This window comes from Planococcus citri, chromosome 4 (genome assembly GCF_950023065.1).
Source record: "Planococcus citri chromosome 4, ihPlaCitr1.1, whole genome shotgun sequence".
In the NCBI taxonomy this organism is placed as follows: Eukaryota; Metazoa; Arthropoda; class Insecta; order Hemiptera; family Pseudococcidae; genus Planococcus; species Planococcus citri.
Genome location: NC_088680.1, coordinates 16,072,517 through 16,097,151, shown reverse-complemented (window position 1 = coordinate 16,097,151; position 24,635 = coordinate 16,072,517). Strand labels below are relative to the sequence as shown.

At 34.6% G+C, this 24,635-nt stretch overlaps 1 protein-coding gene across 5 annotated transcripts in view; it reads left to right on the top strand.

Annotated features, from left to right (window-relative positions):
• LOC135845675 (sushi, von Willebrand factor type A, EGF and pentraxin domain-containing protein 1) overlaps window positions 1–24,635 on the top strand; it is a 165,774-nt gene that overhangs the window by 78,322 nt on the left and 62,817 nt on the right. For all 5 annotated transcript variants that reach the window (XM_065364446.1, XM_065364442.1, XM_065364443.1 and 2 more), the window contains one exon: window positions 12,238–12,423. Coding sequence is in view for 4 of the 5 variants with exons in the window: in XM_065364442.1 (XP_065220514.1) it covers window positions 12,238–12,423 (186 nt within the window). In the remaining variant the exon portion in view is untranslated. The remainder of the gene's footprint in view (window positions 1–12,237; window positions 12,424–24,635) is intronic.

Sequence of the window (24,635 nt, the reverse complement as noted above, 5' to 3'; positions counted from 1 at the left end):
TGAATTGAATCTGAACTTTGGTGATTCAAATAACCTTTGAAATTGAAAAAAAGTTGAAATCTTACAAAGCATAATTATGTAAAAAAATGTGTCAAAAATCGCTAATGTAAATTTTGATTGAAGAAATACTCCCCCCTCCTCCTCCACCTCCTCCTTCCTTCCTTCCTTCCTTCCTTCCTTCCTTCCTTCCTTCCTTCCTTCCTTCCTTCCCTTATATCTACTTCAGAGGTGCAAAATTTTAAATTCACAACTCATTGATGCTTTAAATTGATTTTAAGTGTGGGTTTAAAATTTGGATTTCACTTTGCTGAATTTTAGAAAATTTGAGAATTTGGGAGTAGTTATGAAAACGTAAAAAAAGGGCCAAAAGGCGAGAAATTCGCATGGGTGGCAAGAAAGTTAGAAAACAGTATAGAAATTCCTTCGAAAAGCAAGAAAATTTCCAAGAATTCACATCAAAAATCTCTGAAAAATCGAAGCTATCCCACCAAAATTTTAAGTTTTTATTTTGTTAAAATTGATGTTGTTCTACTTTTCGAATTGAAAATTTTCCAAAAATTTGGCCCTCGCTTCGCTCGGGCCATTCAAGGTACTGTTTTCAAAGCTTTTAAGAATTCAAAAATTAAGTAGGAAATTTTTCATTTCCAGGTAATACCCAAACCATTTGAAAAGTGCAATGTTTTCATTTTCTGCATTTCTGAACAGAACGACTAAATTTAAAAATTCTTGATATTATTGTGCTCCGATGAAAATGTAAAATAAAGCATACAAAATGGTAGTTTTTTCGTTTTTCACGCCAATTTTTTCGACAAATTTTCGCTCTCGCTTCGCTTGAGCAGCAATTTTACCTTAATTTCAATACAGTGATCATTCATTGTACCTAAAGGGTTTTCTGAAAACTACCGAAAATGTCGATTTTTCGTGTCTAAAATTCTAATCTTGCTCTCCGGAAAAATAACAATTTTTTGTTGCCAAAATGACATCATACAATACACCCCCTCCCCCAAATAACATGACTTCGATCCACTTGTCTCAACGTTTTTATTATGTTTTTTTATTATTATTTTTTCATTTGAGAAAAATTAATTCACTTCTCTGCTTTGAAGAATAAATTTTTGAGAAATTTTGTGGGGGGGGGGGGTTAGAAGGGTTATATGAAGAAGGGTAAGAAATTTCATTTTTGGAAGCAAGAAAAAAGCAAGAAAAAGGCGAGAAATTCGCTTTTTTGATTTTAGTAGACACTCTGATTTGCATCGATAAAGTGTAAATGCATGTGACCCCCCCCCCCCCACCCTCCATTTTGGGCAAAACCAAAGTGATCGATATCAATGTCGTTTTCATATGAAAATCATGCTTTCCAAATGCAGTAATATGTGTCTCAATTTACAATTTGACCCACCTATGCTTCGAAAATGAACTTGAGAGGCACATGAAGCCCCTGTTTCCCCTCAAGAATTCTGAAAAACGACGAAAGAATCGCATCACAGTTGATAACTCATTTGGAATATTTTATGCCCCTCCCCCCTCCTCTACCCTCATGATTCATACGAGGATCTGATCTCATGTTGAGCCTGATTTCTGCACTTGGCATGCTCGATACATTTATGAAATCCACACCAAAATCGATCTTAATTTTGATTTTCCTACGAAATTGAAGAGAGGGGAGGGCGTTCAATTTGCTCCTCCAATTTCCTATCTTTGAAAAAATTTATTCAATATAAAGAGCTCTAAATTCGAGCTAATCTTCATAAATCCGGGACTTATTCGCTGAGTGATAGAAAATACATTTAAAATTCTGATTCCGGTTTCATCATCTACTTTACCTACCTATGTCTTTTATATGAAATAATTCACCGTACCTTGGTTTAATTTTTTAACCATGAACGTGGTATCAACGCTTCGATACACTCAAATTACGACAAACTCTAATAAAAAATTCTGACATTTCTTTTACTCTGTGACGTCATACTCATACGTTTACCTCCGACGAAGTCGCACTTTACGCATCCGAGTCGTGTTCATAGAGGAGTATAATATTGTAAAGGAGGAATCGTATCGTAATACTTACACGAAATTAGTGAAAACATATCAAATGCTCGATCAGTTGAGTATGACGGAAGTCCATGGCTGAGCGATATAGCCACTTCCTCGTGTCAGATGCATGACGAAGTCGAGTCGTCGTCATCGTCGCCGATCTGAGAAAAATTGTTCGTAATTTACCTATCTCTTTTGTACGGTTACATATTCGCTGCTTTTTCGCGTCGTCGTCGTACATACATAAGAGGATATAGAAACTCGATAAATACATATTACTTTTAAGTGATTTATCATATACGATCGTATAATCATCGGTAGGTTCAAGTAGGAGGTGTACTAGCTGTGTACTCGGAGATATGTGTTTATTTCCTTGTATACGTAGCCATCTTTGAGGAAAATTTTCTCACTTGTGACCGCAAAAAAAACACGTTTTGCGGTATTCGACGTTTTTAAATGGTAGCATTTGAGACGAATATTTATGAAAAATTTACGTACTCGTACGGCGGTTTAGGTATTTCCAATAAGTAATAATATTTACACACTCGATGGCGGGATTTCAGATTGAGGGGTCGAGGGAGGAGGGAGGGAAGAATTTGCGAGGAATTTATGGCGGCGATATTGCGTAATAAAAATGTCATCGAGTTGTGTGAGAAGAAATTATATCGAGACGGTACGATACGATTGATTACCTCAAGTTGACAGTTCGCAGATCGTTTTGGTTTTCGAGACGAAGCGTTGATTTATTTAAAATCAGTTTACTTTCTATACGATACGAAAATCGATGTCCTTTTACGATGATTTTGGCAATTTCGCGTGACATTGGTATATGCGGTCTGTTGTGAAGTTCATTGCTAGAGAGTGCCTCGATTATCTTTTACCTGTAGCATAGATGCCGGATAATGATGATTTTACTACTCTACTCTGCTCTAAAGAAAGCGAACGTTTTTAGTCGAAATCGATACTGCAGATACTAATGACTCTATTGATTTATTCGTCGACGTCGTCGATCGTCCTGTGCTGGGTAAAAAGAAGATGCGTAGGTAAATGATGGAGCATCTGGTGGAATTTCATTTTGTAGGTTAGATTCGGAAGCAGAGATTATTGTAAATAAATTAGCTTAGGTACGAGCGAGGCGGGTATAATTAGGGTAATTTCGACGTTCGTTAGCGACATCGACGTCTCGACGAGTAGAGGACTAGAGGTAGTAAAATTTTCGTGTACTTGGTACCTTCTTGACTTACTCTTGTATAGCTATAGTACATAGTACCACCAGTTGAATAAAGAACCATTTTGGCGTGCATTGTTCTAGATCTCCTTTGAAGCGAGTCTAAGTCGTTGGTACAAAATTTAACGCTTTTATCGGCGGACTAGACTTGCGATGGCGCAGGCGTTTATAGCACTCTATACCAAGAGGTATGTGTTTATAGGTAAGCCAGAGTGTGTGCTAAATGCTCGCAGCCGAGAGTAATTGCCAACTTGCTACGATTTATCCACACTTTCTTCCTCATTTACGTACTTACGCAAAAATCGCCATTCGCATTCGCATTTGGTTTGGTTAAATTTCATTAAACGAAACCGAACGCGGTAGCGTGTGCGATTTCTCAAAATATCCATGTAGGTATTGGAAATACGTACTGGAAAATTAGGTACTCAGGGTGAAGGTCTGTATGTGCTAATAATAGATTACCATGTCGCTGTGTATTTATTCGGATACTTGGACTTGTTACTAACTGTTGTGCTGGTACTTTCACGTACGAAATCTGTATCTACGCACCTTATGGTCGTCGGGTCCATGTGCCTTGCCTATGCTACATAATGTAATTAATTTATACGCTGATAACGGAATCGTTGCGAAAACCTACCTTGCTCGTTGACCACTGCGGAACGACGACGACGTCGGTATACTCGTATAGCGACCAAACAAGGGAAAGGAACCGACTCTTGTGGTATTGTATTCAAGGGTATTAGTGCGTAATACATCCATGTGTACATTGTATGCGAGATTTAGTTAGTTGAAACTGTAAAGATCGCGTATTAATGCACGTGTGCTGTGAAAAAGTGATCTAGAAACCTAAAATTATGGGTTTTTTGGAAGAGTAGAAGAAATTGGCGGAGTTTAGTGAGATTTAATGAGGAGATTGGTGGAGGAAAATACCTCCCACTGGATGTATTAGCGTTTTAGTGTCGAGGAAGTTGACATTTTTACTGCGATTTTTTTTTATGTGAAGGAAAATTGCAGGATTACAACATCTACGAAATGCTGATTTTTCTATAGTTGCCTGAGAAAGTCGTGTTTTTTTCGAAATAGCCTGAAAGGTCCTCTTTTTTTGTCAAAATGGTCGGAAAGTCCCATTTTTGCAAAAATATTGATTTTCAGTCCATTTTTTATCAAAATTATCAAGAAAGTCCTATTTTTTTGAAAAATTGTTTCGGGTTACTTTTTTTGACAAAAATTATGAAAAGTTCTCATTTTTATCTTGAATGTGCTGTTTTTTGCCAAAAAAGTCAGGAAGTTCATTTTTTGCAAAAAATTGTCAAGAAAACCTCATTTGTTGCAAAAATGACAAAAGTAGTAATTTTTGTCAAAATTTCCAAGAAATTCCTACTTTTTTGCTAAAACATCCACGAAAATGGGTATTTTTTGCCTTAAATGTCTTCAAAGTCCTGGTTTATTTAAACAAATTGCCAAGTAAAAATCTTGTTTTTTTTTGCCAAAACATCAAAAAAGTGCTGCTTATTTGTCTAAATTGTGTAAAAGTTACATACAATACTTGCTAAAAAAAATTTCTGTTTTTTGAGAGAAATTCCAAAATCCTGTTTTTTGCCAAAGTCGCCAAAACCCTCTATTTTGTCAAAATTTTCAGAAAAATGCATTTTCTCCAAAATTTATCAAAAAGCCATTGGTAATTTTTTCAAAATTGTCAAAAAAAGTTCTGTTCATTAAAAAAATGTCATCGTTTTTGTCAATATTCTCTTGGAAGTTCCAATGTTTTGCCAAAATTCCTAGTGCTGGTTTCTGGTTTGTATAAATTGTGTAAAAGTTCCATACAATTGCTGAAACAAATTTCGTTTTTTGGGAAAAAATCTCAAAAGTTTTGTTTTTTGCAAAAACTGTCAAAGACCTGTGTTTTGTCCAAATTTTTAAAAAGTTGTTTTTTCCCCAAAATTGTCAAAAAACCATAGATAATTTTTTCAAAATTGTCAGAAAAAAGTCCTGTTTAGGTATTGCAAAAATGCCAGAAAGTCTCGTTTTTGTCAATATGTATTGTCTAAATGTTCCAATTTTTTGTCAAAATTCCCAGTGCAGTTTTTCTTTAAATTGTGTAAAAATTACTGTACAATAATTGCTAAAAAAAAATCGTTTTTTGAGAAAAATCCCAAAAGTTCTGTTTTTTGCAAAAATTACCAAAAACCTGTGTTTTATCAACATTTTTAGGAAGTTGGATTTTTTCCCAAGGTTGACAAAAAGTCATAATAATTTTTTCAAATATCAAAAAAAAAGTCCTTATTGAGGGTATCTAACAGGTGATGAAAGTAGTGAAAAAGGTAGTGATTTTAAAAATGGGAAGTGAAAGTAGTGAATTTACTAAAAAAAAAAAGGTTGTAAGAAAATGAAAAAAATCAAACTCGCAACAATCACCTTCAAATTATTGAAAAAAAAGTTTATTTTTGATGAAGTTATAAAATATTTTGTGATATAAATTTTCTCCCAATTTCATTTTTTTGTTGAAAATTTCCCTGTGAAAAGTTTGACGTTGTTATTTTTTTTGTGCATGATGGATGGGGGGGGGGAGGTTCGAGTTGAGAGCTTTCTAGAAATGTGGTTGGAAAAAGGTAGTGATTTTTTTCAAAATTGCAAGTTTTTGTCAAAATTCCCGGTGCTGTTTTTGTCTAAATTGTGTGAAAGTTACATACTTACAAATTGCTAAAAAAAAATTTCTTTTTTTGAGAGAAATACCAAAAGTTCTGCTTTTTTGCAAAAACTGACAAAATTACCTGTGCTTTGTCAAAATTTTCAGAAAGTTGCATTTTCCCCCCAAAATTGACAAAAAGTTGTGCGTAACTTTTTCAAAAATGTAAAAAAAGTCCTGTTCATTGCAAAAATTCCAGAAAGCCCTATTTTCGTCAATATTGTCTAAAAGTTTCAGTTTTTTGCCAAAATTCCTGAGAAATTCTTGCTTTTTTGCCAAAACATCCGAAATTTAGTACAGATTTTTGCCTTAGCTGTCTAAGAAGTCGTATTTTTCGTTTGAATTGCCTAAAAATAGCGGCTTGAACAGCAGCTCCATATGCCACAGCTTCGTCCGGATTGATAGAATTGTTCAATTCTTTCCCTTATTTCGAAGATGAAGTTATGCTTTTTTCAATTTCTTCTAACTTTGTGATTTCTTTCATTTTTTTCTAGTCTTCTTTGAAAATGAAAACATTCGGCCCCAGAAACCAAATTTTTAGAATTGAAAAAAATTAACCTCAAATCCCATATTTTAACCAATTTGGCCCCATAGAGGCCGAGAAGACATGCACCAGAAACAAGATTTTTCGAATTTTTGGACCCTGCAAAAAATGAAACATGGTCAAACATATAATCTGTGCTAAACATTTTCCCATTTTTGGTTCAGTTAAAAATGGAGAGCTGTGAAAAAAATTAACCTCAAATCACAAATTTAAACCAATTTGGTCCCATAGAGGCCGAGACATGTCCCTGAAACAAAATTTTTGGAAGTTTTGGACCCTGAGAAAATGAAGCATGGCCAAGCATGATCAGGTGCTAAAAACTTTCCAATTTTTGGTTCAGTTAGGAATGGAAAGGTATAAGGGTTTTAATTTTTTTCTCAATTCCCCACCAAAATTTCTTCCTAACAAGATATTAAAGTCATAAAAACTCCTTAGAACGATTTCGATAAACTTCTCTTCATTAAATGCTTGATATCTCGCCTATAATTACACATTCCAGACACAAAGTTCACATCCATATTCCATATACCCACCTTTACATTTTACACCTGCACTATCTTCTTTACGACTCGAGGTATCTCTATCCTATCACCCACACCCTCTTTCCCCGTTCTCTCATCTTCATCATCATATCGATCTCCAAGATTGGTACGAGTACGTCCGCCATCCTTGACACGTCTTCCTTACCGCTATCTCATCCAGTGTGGTATGAAGCGCACAGAACATCACATTAGTGGGGTCAGTCAACCTATGCTTGGCTGAGCATATGCTGTCTTAGGTAATTACTTCATTTCGTCGAGCTTGCAAGCACGTCTGTCCAATAATTTCAAATGCTCCGCAACGCAATAACACATATTCTGCATCTTATATGTAACATCTGTGATTAGCACACAGTACCCCGACCCCCCCCCCACCAACCCACGCGAGTATCGAAGAGAAACAAAATCCTCTAATCATCGAAGATCAGCTATTTCTCATTGTATTATGCATTAATCGAATGTCGTAGTTGAAAATCGCAGATAACGAGAGAAATATCTTATATCGTACTTGCAAAGTATAGCGATTTCTACTTTTAGACTTTGGTACCTACGTATTATCGAAACTATGGCGAAAAAAATCATTCAGGTCGAATTTTTCAATCCGTACGATAAAAATCGCGCCGGTCATCGTAGACGATTGTTCGCGAATATCAATGACTCTGCCAATAGGTCCGCTATAGGGCGACATCCACATCGACACTTCTTGCACATCGCCTATTTAATAATCAATAAACGTCGCATCGCGTACAGAGCTGGACCTACTATCGATGCGTATGGCGATGGCGCCCATTGTTCGGCCATCAGCACCTTTTGTACGAGTATTTTACGACGATTTTCATCTCTCGGAGTTGGCTTCATCGTCGTCGATATGGCACATCGGCCTCGAGAGAGTCCAAGAACAATACGGAACTGATCGATTGCCGCGTATACGGAGACGTATACGTACAGAATAGACGTGATGGGAAATGCGTGCTGCGAAATTCTAATCACTAATCAGCATATATAATATCGTCCTGAGCGATCTATTTTTTTGAGGCCAGATTAGAAATATAGTTCATAATTCGTGTAGACGAAGTACGAAGTACGAAGTGTTCGAAATGTGAGCTTTTTTGAGTGAGAAAGAAGGGGATCAGATTTCAATGTGCATCGAGTCGAGATTCATATAGAAAGTCTAGTTTGCCTACGGAGAGTTTTTCAATGATGCAACGAGAGACCAAAAACCACCCAACAATAAAGTTTTTGCTCCAAAATTTTGAAAAAAAATATTGGGGCGATAGGAGAGTCAAAAATATGTACTAGTTTCTTAGCACCCGGGGAAAAAAGTTTTATAGAATTTTATAAAAAATACCCACTTATTTTCTATACAAAATTTGTCTCTATCAAACTGTATACAACTGTATAAAATTTTATGCAGTTGTATGCAGTTGTATACAGTTTGATAGAGACAAATTTTGTATAAAAAATAATTGGGTATTTTTTATAAAATTTTATGTGTGGTTGTTATGAAGACAAATTTTAACATTGATTCAAACATTTTGTGGATTGTGGGCTTCCAAAGCATCCACTTTTTATCAAAAATTAAGTCCCACGCTCGTCACTTCACTACACATGACACTTTGAGTGGAATAATTAGAAGAGATCAATAAAATCAATTATAGAGAATGATGCAGTACTTTATCTAAGAGTACTAACTATACCATTTCATTTGATACAATTGTATCATTTTTGATAAACTTGTATAAAAATGTATAAAATATTGTCTATTTGATAAAATTGCATAAATTTTGATAAAAAAAAAAAATAAAAACCAACACCATATTTGATCAATTTTATCAAATTTTATACAGCTGAATCAAATTCTATACAAATGTACACAGTTTTAAACAATTTTATAAACGTTTATACAATTAATGCAAAATATCCATTTTACTGAAAAAAATTTTATACAATTTTATCAAAGCAATTACTCTTCTTTTTATCAAAATCTATGTGAATGTATAAAACTGTATACAATTATATGCATTTGATACACCTTTATAAAAAGCTAATTCAATTTTGATGAAATTCTATAAAATTTTATGCAATTTTATCAAAGCAATTATTTTTCTTTTTATGAAAATGTATAGGAATGTATAAAACTGCATACAATTGTATCATATTTGATACACCTTTATAAAAAGCTATTTCAATTTTGATGAAATTCTATAAAATTGAATGCAATTTTTATAGAACTCTATACAAGTTAATGCAATTTTTATAGAATTCTATACAAGTTTATAAAACTTTTTTTCCTGGGCAGGTAAAAATGGACGTTTTTTGATAGAAAACGAGGATTTTTGGAAGAAAAAATTTTAAAAATGTCTTCTAAATGTGTTACAAGAGCAACTAGCGCAAAAGCATTCTCACCAGTCCCAGCACAGATATCCTTCACTTCTCGGCCAAATTCTTTCATTTTTTCAACACGAGTGCTCAGAATTATTTCGCTTGAATTTTTAAAAACCTGAAAAATTCACCTGGGCTCAAGTGTTTGAAGTAAAATAGGAAAGTGAAGTCAATAATAGGTACAAAATAGGTGGGTATAAAAATTTTCAGTTTTTTTTTTCAGAAATATTTTGAAAAGGAAGTCATGACATGAGGACTACTGAAAACTTAATTTTATACTATGTGAGGTTTTATTATGTACTTTTTTGATAAAAACAAAAAACCTTCACTGCTGAGCCTCCGGAGCACTGGAAATTTCGAGCATTCCATCTCAAAAGCCTTTGTAAAAAAAAATCACATGCAGATGATTGGAAATTCAATTTTTTACAATTAGACTCTCATAATTTGTGTCGATAGAACTCCTCGTTCAGAATTCACGTTTCAATTTTCGAAGTTGGATTTCAACACCCCTCGAGAGCACAAAGTCCTTCAATTTTGACCAATGAACTTGAAAAAAAAAAAATTGGAAAATGAAAATCAATAAGTATTGTTACTACGTAATTTGAAGACTCAGCATTAATTCCATAATTATTAGGATATTGTTTCAATCTGATACCACAGAACGCCTCCTCTCCCTTCGGTGGCATTGAACATGGTCAAAACAACCCTTATACCTTTTCATTCCTAACTGAATTAAAAATTGGGAAGTTTTTTGCACAGATCATGCTTGACCACAAGTTTTATTTTCTCAGGGTTTAAAAATGCTTATAAATTTGTTTCTGGGTACGTCTCGACCTTTAAGAGGCCAAATTGGTTCAACTTTTGGATTTTAGGTTGATTTAAAAAAAAAATAAATGATTACGTTTCCATTCGCACCTTAAGCAAAAATTGGATAATTTTTATCACAGATCATGCTTGACCTTCTTTCATTTTCTCAGGGTCCAAAAATTCTAAAAAAATTGTTTCTGGGGCATGTCTCGGCTTCTATGGGACAAAATTTATTCAAATTTGGGATTTGAGGTTAAATTCTTCTCAAAAATTAATTGACTACATTGTACCCTTATGAACCTTTCTATTATTAACTGAACCAAAAATGGGAAAATTTTTAGCACAGATTATGTTTGACCATGTTTCATTTTCTCAGGGTCCAAAAATTCTAAAAATTGGGTATCTGGGGCATATTTCTTGAATTACATCATTGCTTTACTTTTCCAAAATTGGATTGTCTATCTGAAAAATTTCAATTTGTAAATAGCTTTTTTTCTCGAAAAAATGGGAAATCTTTTATAAAGCTGTGGCTCTACTTTTGGGAAGGGAAGGGAAAGGGAAGGGGTTTCATGTATCTACATGGAGAAAAAATTCGTATACTTAGAATAATTTCAAAAATTTGTTGACATCCTGAAGATCAGATTGGGGGGGGGGGAGAGACTATACGAAAAAAAGTACCAAAAAAGTACGAATTTTTGAATTTCTAGTAACCGAACACTGTGATGCCCAAAAAATTTTAATTGGCAAAAAAAGTACTTTTTTTAAAAATAGCCGAAAAATAATTGGAAAAAAATCGCGAAAAAAAACTTTAAAATGTCACGAAAAATTGTGAAAAAGTCGCGAATTTGGGATTTTTGAAAACGATAGATATCCAGAAAAAAAGTACTAAAAATGAAACGTAAAGAAGAGTACTTCGATTCTTACATTTTTTCATATCAGACGAGAATCGTTGAGAGTTGGTTATTCAAAAATCCCTAAAATAAAAATAGGTGGGGTATTAAAAAGTGTGGGTAAATTTCATCAAAAAACTCGATTTTTTTTCATTTAAAAAATTTGGAGGGAGAAGGGGATGGTTGCTAAAGAAAATTTCACGGAAAAGGATTTATGTCTTGTTTCGCTTTTTAAGTTTTTTTTTTTTTTTTTTTTTGTTCTCAATACCATTTACCTATGTATTTTATGTTTCGAACCTAAAAAGGTGGCGTAATTTTTAATGACTTAAATTGCATTTTTTTTTGAGCAATTACGTTTGAAAAAGTATGTATGCACCTTTGATAATAATTTCATGAAAAACCTTCAAAACAAGTTGAAAAATTTGAAAAACGAAAAATTGAGATGGTAAAAATATTGTCAACTCTTCCCCAAATTCATGTGTCTCCTCCTTCCAAAAAAAAAATGTCGTGAGTTGTTCGCAGAATGTCTCGCCAATGAAAATTGTAAATGGTAAAGGTGCATTTGACACCCTCCCTCCACTCTTTAAAAAAATCTTGAAATGTCCAGAGAAGACATTGAAAAAAGCGGAAAATTGAAAAAATTGTCGAATGTTACCCCTTCCCTCCACAGTGCCTTCTCATAAAGGAGTCTCAAAAGTCCTGCTAAAGTCCTACTTTTTCATTTTGAAATTTTGTTAGACACCTTGCTATGGGACCAAATTGGTTCAAATTTTGAATTTGAGGTTGAAGTACAATTTTAGAGAAAACAAGATTTTTCTGTGTTGATTTCAGAACCTCTGCCCCTTTGGGACCCTTCTAAAATCAAAATTAGGCCCTCGCTAAAATTTTAGGATGAGCAGGCAGATACTCGTTTAGAGCTTTCGATTAAAAAAATCAGTCTTCTGTAGCTTTAATTTTCTCTCGTGTATTCAGAACGTTTCACTAATAATATCAATGTTTTTGTCGTGTTCCAGCACTTTTCGTAAACTTTGTTCAATTTTGTTTATTTTCCTATATTACGAATTTATGATTATTCTTTCAATTTTTTTTTTTTTGTTGCTAAATTTGATTTCTTTTTTCTTTTACAGATTTATCGGAAGTATGCAGATTTCCCGGATCACCTGCCCACTCGACGGTGTACTTTTCCAACGAAACGTTCACCGTCGGTACAGTGGCCACTTACCAATGTGAAAGAGGATTCGAATTGCTGGGTCCATCGCGAAGAGTCTGCGACAAATCCGGCCAATGGATCCCGGAAGGAATACCATTCTGTGGTGAGTAAAAATACACGTACTATTGCTAATTAAGTGCATAAGCATATGGTACTCGATCTTAGGGTGTAATGTAAACACACTAAACAGTGCGATGAATTATTTTACAAATTTGATATAGGTAATAAGTACGTAGATTTATTAACGTGGTGGCTGATGATGGTGATGCTCATTGCTCATCTTTTGTTTATTCGCGAATTATTATTACACCGTTCGTACGTACGACTCGAACATTAGTTCTACGAGTGTTTTTTTTTCCATTCTATATACCGAAACTATATTGGTAAAATTAAGTTTGTTTATTATGGCGCGTTGTTGAATGTTCGTCGAATCGAGCGGCGTGGCGGCGGTAATTGCTGTTGAAACAAGTTCAAGGTATAATAGCATGAAGTGCTCGTATACAAGGCGTATAATATTGTTAAAACCGTTACACTAGTTCGTCTAGGTCTAGATGTGTAATTAGAATTCTTTTTACCGGGTGTGTGTGTAGGTCTATAGGTAGGTAAATATTAAGCACACACTACACACATCTCTCTTACACACATTGGCCGAGTTATTAATTTTTCGCGTATTTATCGGATATTATTACGATTGACACGCTTTGATAAGAAGCCCTTCATCGCTCGTGTAGCTTCCTCCAGCTCGCAAGTCGCAGCTTCGTCGCGTCGTCGCGAGTTGTGAAAATTGAAAGAGACAACGTTTTATGGGACACTGTTCTCTGTTGTGCAATTGATTTACTTACTCGTAGTATTTATAGTCCTTTATAGTATATTGTCGGAATTAAAGAGGCTATTAATTAAGAAAAGAGAAGAAATGATGGAAATAAAAATAAAACAACAACAACGAGCAGGGACGGGACGTGTCTTACATAAAATGTTAATGGCGTAATTACACGACGCACTATGGTAAACCGAACCCATTTTACTCTTAGTTAAACGCTATATTTATTATTATTGCCGCCTCTTATCAAAATAATATATACCGCCGATGGTGCCATTGCGGATCGTCACAGATGACTCGAGAGAGGAATTCAGCCACCTTGGTGTTTCAAAACACTCTTCTAAATTGTTGTTGGCGAAACGAGTGGAAATTCCTTTTTTATTAGCGTGAATTATGTAGGTCGGATGGAGATTTCAAAATGTGAGGAATACCGAGAGTGGAGAGTGAAGAGTGTATGAAATGTTTGGTATAGATGAAATTAGTGTTACTTGTGCTTTTTCCTATACGATATCGATACGTATGTACTTGCGGTTTAGGGTATCCTATATTAGAAGTACCTATCGTTATAAGAACTAGATTGGTAATTGAATTCAAGTGTTAGTGGTGGGTATTGTTTTCAAAGAATCATGTAATGCTTAATGACTAATGAGTTATGGTTTTGGATGGTTCGAGTCTTGGGAAATATTGTAACTCGTAGCTGAGAATATTTTATCGATGATGTATGTTGATTGTTCAAATTGATCGTTTAGGAGGATAATGTGTGTTAGATTGATAATGTGAAAATATGTGTACGAGGTTTTGTCTGAATTTTGGTTGATTTTGTTGAAGTTGATGGGCTGTGAAGCGTTGAAACTCGCTTTAAAAATGTGTAATTTCGAAACTGGGTTCAAAAGCTAGAAATCTTAGTAAATTTTGTTCACTACTGAGGGTTTTTAAAACGACCGCGGTATAATTTTCTGGAGGATGCGGATTTTGCGCCAGGAGGAGAGCTGGATGAAAAATCAGTTTCATATTTTTCAATTTTTCATTGGACTAGAAAGAGTTTGACGAGTTTGTATTTTGTCCAAGTTAAGGATTATTTCAATGCTTTCGGTGCAGTTCGGATATGATCGGTTTGGTTCGGGATCATTCGAATTGGTCAATTGAATCCCACCTCTCAAAAAAGTGTATACGGGTTGTGCGCCAGGAGCAGTGTCAGAAAAAATAGGGGTAGTATTTGAGTCGATTTGTTTGATCCAAATCCACTTGATCTGGGGAAAGACGAAGAGATAGGTAAAATTACTCCGCCTTTTTTTAAATTTCATTATATTTTCAAATCACATGATTGATCGTCTTTATCGTGTGTTTTGTTAAATTGGTCAAAAAGTCTTGTGTTCTGCTGAAATTGTCAAAAAGTTTTGATGGATACACGAAGAGAGTCCCAGTTATTTCCTAAATTGCTAAGAAATTCTTTTTTTGTGAGATTGCCTAAAACTCTTTTGTGCCAAAACTGCAAAAAATTCTTCCCTTGTCAAAATGAACAACAAGAACTTTTTTTGTGAAAATTATCATAAAAAGTCCTGTTTTTTTTTACCAAAATTGCCAAAAAATCATTTTTTTCCCGCCAAAAAATCCTTACAAAAAGTGCAATTTTTTGCCCATATTGCCAAAAATCCCTTTTTTGTCAAGTGCAGCTTTCATTCAAACTTCAAGTTTTTTTCTTCTTTTAAAATTTTGGAATTTTTTGAAATTTCTTTTTGAAACTGGAAAAATTTTGACCTGATGAAATCTTAACCTGAATGAATTATAGCCTTGCCCTCGTTTCATTTGGAACATTTGAACAAATGTCCTACCAGAAATCAGCTGCTTAATAGGGGTATTTGAGTCGATTGTTTGATCCGAATTCACTTGAGGTGGGGAAAGACGAAGAGAAGGGTGAAACAATCAACTATAAAACTTCCAATTTTTGAAATTTGATTTATTTTTTCAAATCAAATTTTATAGTTTTTAATGTGTGTTTTGCCAGAATGGTCAAAAAGTCTAATTTTTTCCCATAATTACCTACACGAAGAAAGAGCCAGTTTTTGGCTAAATTGCTGAGAAATTCTTTTTTTTTGTGAGATTGTCAAAAACTCTTTTGTGCTAAAACTGAATAAAATTCCTCCTCTGCCGAAATGACCAATAAGACCTTTTTTGTCTCCCAAAATCACTGTAAAGTTCTGATTTTTTCGTAAAAATTTTCATCTGTTCTGTTTTTTTTTTTAACCAAAATTGCCAAAAAGTCCTTTTTTTGCCAAAAAATCCCCTTTTCAATGCCAAAATTACAGAAAAGTGCTGATTTCTTGCCCTTATTGCCGAAAAGTCCTACTTTGTGAAGTACAGATTTTTTAAATTTTTGTCTATCAAACTTCAAGTTTTTTTTCTTCTTTCAAAATTTTCAAATCTTTTCAAATTTCTCTTTGAAAATAAAAAAAAATTGTTCTTGACGAAATTTCAACTCGATTGAATTTTGACCCTTTTTTGACCCCTTTCCAGTTGGAACATTTGAATAAATGTCCTATATACCAGAAATCTTGCCTGTTTTTTTTGCAGGAGCTTGTTCTGATTTTTGGACATCTTGACCTGTAATACCTTATTTTTAGTCATATTTAAATTGCCATCGGGTTTAGAACGTCAATTTTTACATTGATGGAGGAAATTGTGTTTTTCAGGGGCTCAAATTTTCCTAAAAACATAATCAAATTTTCAAAAAATACATTTTTTTCAGTCAAGTCCAAAATGACCTTTGAAAATGCGTTGATATGTACTTGATGATTAGAATGCGATGTAGATGGAAAATTTGGAGAGTTGTTGCTTCTCAGTCGTACATTTCGTGACTTTGGGTCATTTTTTTTATGAAGAAAAATGATGTGCTTTTAGAAAGAAAAAAAATTTCTTACTCATGTCAAAAAAAAAACAAAAACAAAGTGGTTGAATTGCGACCTATAGAAAGAATATTTCTCGAGTGGTAGCTGCCTTATCACATATTTCGAAATTTTAAGATTTTTTGAAAACGTTTATGAGAATCTTTAACCATTTTTTCTCATGAGCTGGGTGTCTAAGGGTCATGAAAGTCATGAAAAATCACGAAAAAGTCATGAATTTTGCTCAAAACACAGTTGAAAATTTTTTTATACTTAAGTCCATAAAATGAAAAAATGAAAAGTTTGTTGAAAAAATTGAAATACTCAATTTTTGATCGTGTAAAAAATTAGCATCCCTGTGCGACAAGCAAATATGCTATTATACCTACTTATTTACTGGATAAAAATGTACATAAAAAATAGGTCATGAAAAGTCATGATTTTTTTGTCTGGGAGTTTTGTTAGACCCATGATGAGTCAGTAGAAAAAGGGCCTCTAAAAATGCTACTATCTTTACTTTGCTGAAATTGGAATTCGAAAAGCGACCTTTTTCAAACAGGGTTTAAAATTTGAACGAAAACAAAAACGAAATCATCTCAAAGACGTCAGTATTGCTCATCTGCAATCAAATACCAACCAAATTCACTATTCAAAAACATAACTATCTAGGTCAATTTCAACGATACCTACGCGAGCATTCGAACAAATATATCTCATTTGACTGAGACTAATCGCTACACCGAATTGTCGAATAAATCAAGATCCAATAGTACAACCAGATGTTTCTCTTTCATCTTCAAAACGAAAACACAAACCAATGCTGATGCATCTACAACAGCACCAATCTACGAGTATATAAACCACTTTTCGGCATCTAAAAAATCTCTAAAAACATGCCCAGTTCAGTTCGCTTTCGATATTTCATCATTCGGTCGCCTCTGAATAATATGATCGTCACTCTTCCAAGATACTCAAGCAAACGTAGGTATACCTCAAGTTTGGTACACCAAACAGCACTCGAAGCAATTACGCCATTACACCTTGTTTACGAGAGAAGAAGACGCACCGTTTATAACCGATTTAAAGTAAAAGTGCTCGTGGACCACCCATTGTAATGTATACGTCAGCCGAGTAGACATAATTTACGACTCGACGATCAATCACGAGCATCTGTAAAATACTTTGAAATTAATCCAACTAAACATTTAAATTTCCCATTTTTTTCTTTTTTGCCACTGATAAATAGCCCGAGTTGGAGTTTTCTATCTTGTAAGCTCGTCTTCATCTTCTGGTTAGTTAATTCCGCGTGAAAACTAGATAAATACACCGGTAGGTAGGTATAGGTATCGGCATCGCGTCGTCTGCGCAGCTCAGCTCACGCTAAGGTGCCGCATCGTTATGGAATGTCAGTGGCCTACCTGTACCGGGTATAATAATTAGGTCAAGGTTTGAGCTCGCGTTCCAATACGGTCACGATGACAAATACAACGATTTAAGACGAAAGAAAGAAAGACCTAGAGACGACGAATAGAAAGAAAAAACAAACCGTGTAAAATTCGTCTTCTTTCTATTTCACGTGCAACGCGACGTACAATTCATCCATCGAATGCGTCTGAGAGTCTGGGTCTGCCAGTACCAAATGACGCTTATTATATTAGATATCTCGTACTCGTAGTTGCAATTTATTGCAGCAGGAAGCAAACTAGTTGATATCGTAATACTTCCAACCGACGATATGGTTGGCATCACTCGACTTTGACACCTTTTCAGGCCGCCTACGCGCACCCAGCTCCCAGCTCGGTAATCTTTCGAGTTTGTTTTTCTGCGGTATTTTCAAAATCACCTCAGAAGAAGGTTTCATCCTCCAGCACTGCTGAGTGGAAATTACTTTACTTATAGAATGAAATTATAACATATTTTAGCCGATGTTAATGAAATTACATTATAAAGTTGGAAAAAAACCTAACGCATGCTTGGTTCTGCACTTCAGACACCCAACGACACGGTTCGTTTAACCCGCACAGCACATCTCGCCTGTTGCTCTCCCGCCAATAATGCCAACAAGTCCATAGACTGGAATTGGCCTACTACCTTCGAGCATGTGCATGTGGAATTCTCTGGTCTCTTCGTGTGTATATTCTGTATACTATGCTACAGGTACATACACCACATATACATAGGCATGGGCACGCGGGCATGGGCACTTGACGAGCTCGTGTATTAGATACGACCGCAGGCTATAACACTTTACCATAGATATACGAGTACTATAATGTTGCGAATGTGTGTGAAAAATTTTTTCCCTCGACGAGTTCTTAACAGTTGGATTGTTACGTTCATTTAACTTATATACGAGTAGCCAGAAACGAATAACACATATACGAGCAGAGCACCTTCTGGAAAACTGCAGTTAGTATACTACAAATTGTATGTGAAATTATTTTCCGTTCCCACTTCCCGTCCAACATTCCTTGTCCATCAAGGTACACTAGGTACTCGTAATTGGTACGAATTAGTTGGCGATGATGGGTTATCATTCGGATACGTAATGGATATTAATTTCATGAAATCTCCGACTGTAATAGTCGTCAGACCTCACACGTGCTAATTGCGAGTACTTTTTATGGATAATTTGTGTACTCTCGAGACGTGTACTGTATTTTCCGATATAGGTGCTTAATTTCGATAAATTTGAAATACTTGTAGGTGATTCGGAATTGGACCAGTAGATTAGGCGAATGTGTGAATGGAATAAGTGTGCTAAATGCTGCTGCATTTCCTCAAAAATGATATTACATTAGAGGATAAATGTTCGTCATTACGAAATTCAACGACTTTGATCCAAACAACTAATCAGGTTCGACTGACATACATGCGATTTGTGATACTACAGCTGAGAATTTACAGGATGGAAACAAAAAAGCGTATGAGATGAGACCTCGTGGATGGCATTTTAAGGGTGTAGAGAAGGCAAGAGACAAGAAAAAATTGGCTTCTCCAAGTTTTCTAGCAGTTTCATGGAAAAAATCTGGTTGCTTTTGGAATTTCGATTTCGGTAAAGACTATTGTATTTTTAGAGGCCAATTTTTCTTCTTTTTTTTCAAAAAAATGGCTCATGAGAAAAAATGGGACAAGGTTTCGATGGACATTTTCAAAAAATCTCAAAATTTTGAAATTATGTTATAGGGCAGCTACTATTTAGAGAATATTCTTTCTAGGTCACAATTAAAGTACCAACACGTTTTGAGATTGAGGGTAATTTTTGACATAAGTGAGAAAACTTGTGTGTTTTTTTTTTAATGGCCCAAAATCATGAAATGTACGAGTGGGAAGCTATAACTCTCTACAAATTTTCTTTCTAGATCACATTCTAATTATCACGTATCAACCCATTTTAAAAGTCATTTTTTACATAACTGAATAAAATGTATCTATTCTTGAAAATTTGATTGTGTTTTTTGAAAAATTTGAGTCCCTGAAAAACACAATTTTCTCCATCAGTGTAAAAATTATTCGTCAGCTCAAAATTTTTCTACTTTCCAAGATAAATTTCAAAAAATTTCAAAATTCTGAAAGAAAGAAAAAAACTTGGGAGTGTGATAGAAAAAAAAATGGAAAAAAGTTGTACTCCATAAAATGGGGCTATTTGGCAATAAGGGCAAAAAATCAGCTCTTTTTTGGGGATTTTTTTTAACGAAACAGAGGATTTTTTGGTGAAAAAAAGAACTTTTTGGCAATTTTGGTAAAAAAAAAAAACAAAACTGATGATAATTTTGACGAAAAAATCGGGATTTCATAGGGATTTTGAATATTATAATTTTTTGCCAGTGATTGCCAAAAAGTCCTTTTTTTTAAAATTTCTCAATTAAGCTAAAATTTAAGGAAAGACAGCAGTGGAGGGAGGGGGTGCCACAAGGTGGTTATTTGAAATTAGCTCTTTCAAAAATATCACAAACGACACTCCACACTCGTCATTTTAAATTCTGTTTGAATTGTATCCATGTTTAGAGCTTTGGTTGGGATGTTTATATGTAGAAGATATGGATCGAAAAAGCAATTTGAATATTTGAATTCAGAATTTTCGATATTATGTAATAATCAACACCCACCTAGGTCGGTTCATTTTGAAGTTTTTTTTTTTTTTTTTTTTTTTGAATTTTGTTCAAAGGGTATTGAAAACCGATTTTAATAAATCAGTTCGTTAAGAGGAGGATGAATAAGAGTGTATTAGCAGTAATTTTTTTCAAATTTCAAAATTGGAAGCTCTCAATTTTTGTACCCATCGTGAAAAGTTGAGTTTTCACGATGAAAGTTCGAATTCAATCAGTCTTGAGGTTTGAGGCATAGTTCAGCAGTTTTGCAATGAATCGTCAAAAGGATCCCTCTCACCTTGTACAGTCTGTCTGACTTCTTGAGGTCATTGACCCTTCAATATGATTTCCCAAGGTCGTCTGTCTGGCACATTAAGATCATTGACCCTTTGTCCGTGCTCTTACGGTCACTGACCTACCTGTCTAGCCTATCATGGTTGTCTGCGTGCTTGTCTTTCTAACCTATCAAGGTCATTGACCCGTCACTATGGCTTTGCAAGGTCGTCTGTATGCGTGTCTAGACTCTTGAGGTCAATGACCTACCTGTTTAGCTTCTCATGGTTGTCTAGCTTACGAGATACTTATGGCAAAAATTAATAAAGAAAATTTCAATTTTTTTACGTTTTTTTGTTTTTTTTTACGTCAGCGAAATCAAATTTGAGGCTTTCCTGATTTAGACGTTTACTATTATAAATTTGATTAAAGTCTCGGACTATCCATTCAAGGTCACATCTTGGGCAGTTGGGGGGGGGGTATTCGAGAGTGGAATCACCCTCCTAGGCCAAGAATTTCGTAGACGAAAATTTGATGTAAAAAACGCAAAACATGATGTGTTTTTTGCTTTTAGTAGGATAATTTTCTCAAATTTTGACTTTTTTATGTCTAAAAACTCAATTTTATAACTTTTGACCCATCTGTCACCTCTTCCTCTTGCGGAGCCTGTGTCTGCTGCATTCCTTTGCTCAGGGTGTTCGGTGGCGCAGCAATTTTTTTCAAAATGGAGGGAGCAAAAGAGGATTCCGAGGGGTTGAATCCAAGAAATGAATAAATACTTATTCGAATATGGCAATCTCCAATCAGGTAAAATTCACATATCAAACCATTTCTTTTTAGTTTTCTAATATTTTTTCAAAATTTAGGGCCTGGAGGACTAAATACGTGAATATTAAAACTCACAGTACGTCGTCTCAGCTTGTCCTTGAAACCCTAAAAATAAGCCAAGATTCGAATTTTGCAGCGTCTACAGAATAATAATCATCAATTTATGCTATTTGATTTTTGAAATTTTTCATTATATTTGCCTCCTCTTTCTCGTTTCCTAAGACTGCGAGATCCCATTATGCATTGATTTCAATTTTTGATCATGCAAAATTGAGCTTTCACCTTAAAATTTTCAGTTTGAGGATTTTCAAATTTTAATTGCCAGTTTTGAATCTCCGATCCATTCATCTCTATAAAATTCTGCAACAACAGATTTGCTCCAAGTTCACATAATCTTGAGATAAGAGCTTTCCAAATTTGACTCGAGCCTCGCCTCCTTCCTGCGACCCCTTTGTATGTATAGTTGGAATGAAAGTTATAGTGATTGTTGGAATTTTAGAGAAAATTGGAAGATCTCAGCCCAAAATTGAGCTGATTTGGTGTGGAATGAACCAACCACCTTTATAGGTCCTCAGGTTCAACCTGGAGCGGAAATATGTATGTAGGTAGTTTAATTGATCAATTACTTATATAAGGACCTATCAGCGACGATTTTTTCGAATCCGTCTTCTTCCCCTTTGCTTTTCCTACAGCATGCAAAAGTTCATTCAGTACAGAGAGATTTTTCCAATCCACCAATAATGATGTCTTCTACTCTATAGACTAGCCTCGTGCACATCTCATCAAATATATAGCCTATCGTTACCTACCTGTACCTGTAAGCCTGTACCTACGACTGCAATACCACCATCGCACAAAAACATGCCCATAGAACGTGCGGTCATCCGGGTAACCTTTTGGCCATTCATAATTTCTCTCGAACGGTTATTTTTTTTTTGCTCGTCTCTCGTATTTACATTCTTTGATTACTTTTTCATTTACCTTATATTACCTGCTCCTTCTCGTACTTACACAGCATTTAATGCTCGGACGGTGCGGTGGTACTATGTAAATACAATGCCAGCATACTCGAAGTACAATGATGCAGAAACCACGACTTCGCATATGATGCTCGTGTGCTCTGTGTTTGGTACTCGTTGTACATCCGTCCGCCGCCAAACTCGTAAAAATCCGTTACTTACATCGTACTCACTTACTTACCTATACCTATACTGAGTAAAAGAAAGAAAAAAAAGGTACCCAGCCCAGCCACTACGTATAATGACGTAATGACTGGAAAACATCGGTATAATTAGGGCAAAATAGCGATTTTTAAATATAGGTAAGATGTTACGTACAACATTTATTGAGGAGCTTTAGTTTCAAAAGGGGGAAAGATAACGTAGTATAATACGTATTAGCGTATAGAAGTAAAACCTAATGAGGATCGTTGACCTCGAGGCGTACTTGTTAATTATAAACTAGTTTTTTTTCCTCTTCTTCTTAGTACTTCTACTTATACTTACCTTTGCGAATACCTATATACTCGAATCCGCCAGAGAGCTTATATATTTTAAAAATCTCAATGTACGATTGGGAGATGCGTTATCTTACTGTGAATGAGAGTAATATAACGGTATAAAAGGGTGTGATTGAGAGATGCGAAATTAATACCCGAAAAAATATATTTCCAGAAGTTCTGCCCACTGATACTATGATTAATAGTACGCCCCTAATTTCGTAATTAAAACCGAGTTTTTCGTGGATTGGCGTCGATTAATTTATCATCGTTGAAGTATCGATATTAGACTTACAGAATGTAAACTCCAAGGTGTATAATCGAGGTTTTGGAAGTATTATGATTATGAGTTGGGTAGATTATGGTGAAGATGATTCGTTGAATTTTGAGTCGGTAATTTACGAGTATGTTCAGGTTGGTGTGTTTTTAAAAGATAAATTGATGGTGAATTTGAATACCTACCTATTTGTAATTTTCACATGGAATGATTTTTGGATGGAAATATCCAGTTTATTCTGATTGAGTTGTTGTTTTTTTGGGTCGAAATAGACGCGATGAGAAGTTGCATGAAAAATGAGATGTAAAGAAAAAACCTATAATTTTTAGAGAAGTTGGGTGTTTCAATGCCTCCGCAATACAAATTTCAGCTGCCCTTATCAATATTTTAGTATTCTAAAAAAATTGTAATCTTTTAATTTGAGCCATTTTTGATTTTTTTTTTTCATCAAACATTGTAGTTTAGTTGAGAAACGCGATCATTTCTCGTGATTTTCATTAATGAAAAATAATAAAAATAATGGTGTTTTTATCAAAAAATGATTTTTTTTTAATCTAAAGTTGTAATTTTTGTAATAAAAAAATGTGGTTTCTTTATCAGAAATTTTGGGATTTTCATCAGAAAGTTTTGGATGCATCATCAAAATGTTTTTCAAAATCAATAGTTCTGGGATTTTTAGTGTGCGTAGCACACTATTGGTTTCGCTTTGAGAAATGAAATTTCATTATACATGAATGTTCTCTTAAACTATCCAACTGTTTTTTGTACCTATTGGACACCATTTGAGAATCATTAAGGCGGAGGGAATAGATTATTTTTCATTCAATTCGGATGGGTAATTGCTGAGTAATTGCAATTTTAGTTCATTATTTTAATGCATAAATTCCTAAAAAAGGAGAAAGGGGACTTGCAAAACACCTGCCGCTCATTGTACCCTGCTATACCCCCAGTCTATTCCATCTCCGCTTTTCAAATCAGCTGTCTCATTGTACCCTGTTACACCCCTCATCTGTTAGCTGTATATTCCAAGTGGGAGTGGTTTGGTGGGGCGTTTACACCCCTCATCTGTTAGCTGTATATTCCAAGTGGGAGTGGTTTGGTGGGGCGTTTACCCAACAAATATATTCTTTTAATGCCCAAACCCTCCATGTGAACTCGTAGTCGAATGGTTAGGGCATGTAGGTAGGAATAGGAATTGTAGGGTCCCAGGTTCGAATCCCCATCAGGTAGGTAGGTATAGGTGACGGATTTTTCGTTGGAAATATTGGATAGGTAAATGCTGTGGAGTGAGTACATGATGCTGGTGCAAAAAAAAACGAATTTTGAACCCTGTAGCCCCCTCATTTTGATTTATAAAAACAAAGTTATGAAATATGATGATATCATTTTGCTAAATGAATTTTCATTTCATTTATTCAAATACTTTTTACTATACCTATAGCACCGTAAGTACAGTAAAAATTACCTTAAGATGAGTAATTTTTACTTTTTATGATATAAAAATTACTTTAAAATGAGTAATTCTTACACAACTTGGTTTATGTAATTTTTATTATCAATATCATGATTCAGTAAAAATTATTAAAACAAAATGATTTTTACTATAAGATTACAGTAAAAATTATTATTGTAACTGAACAGTTAGA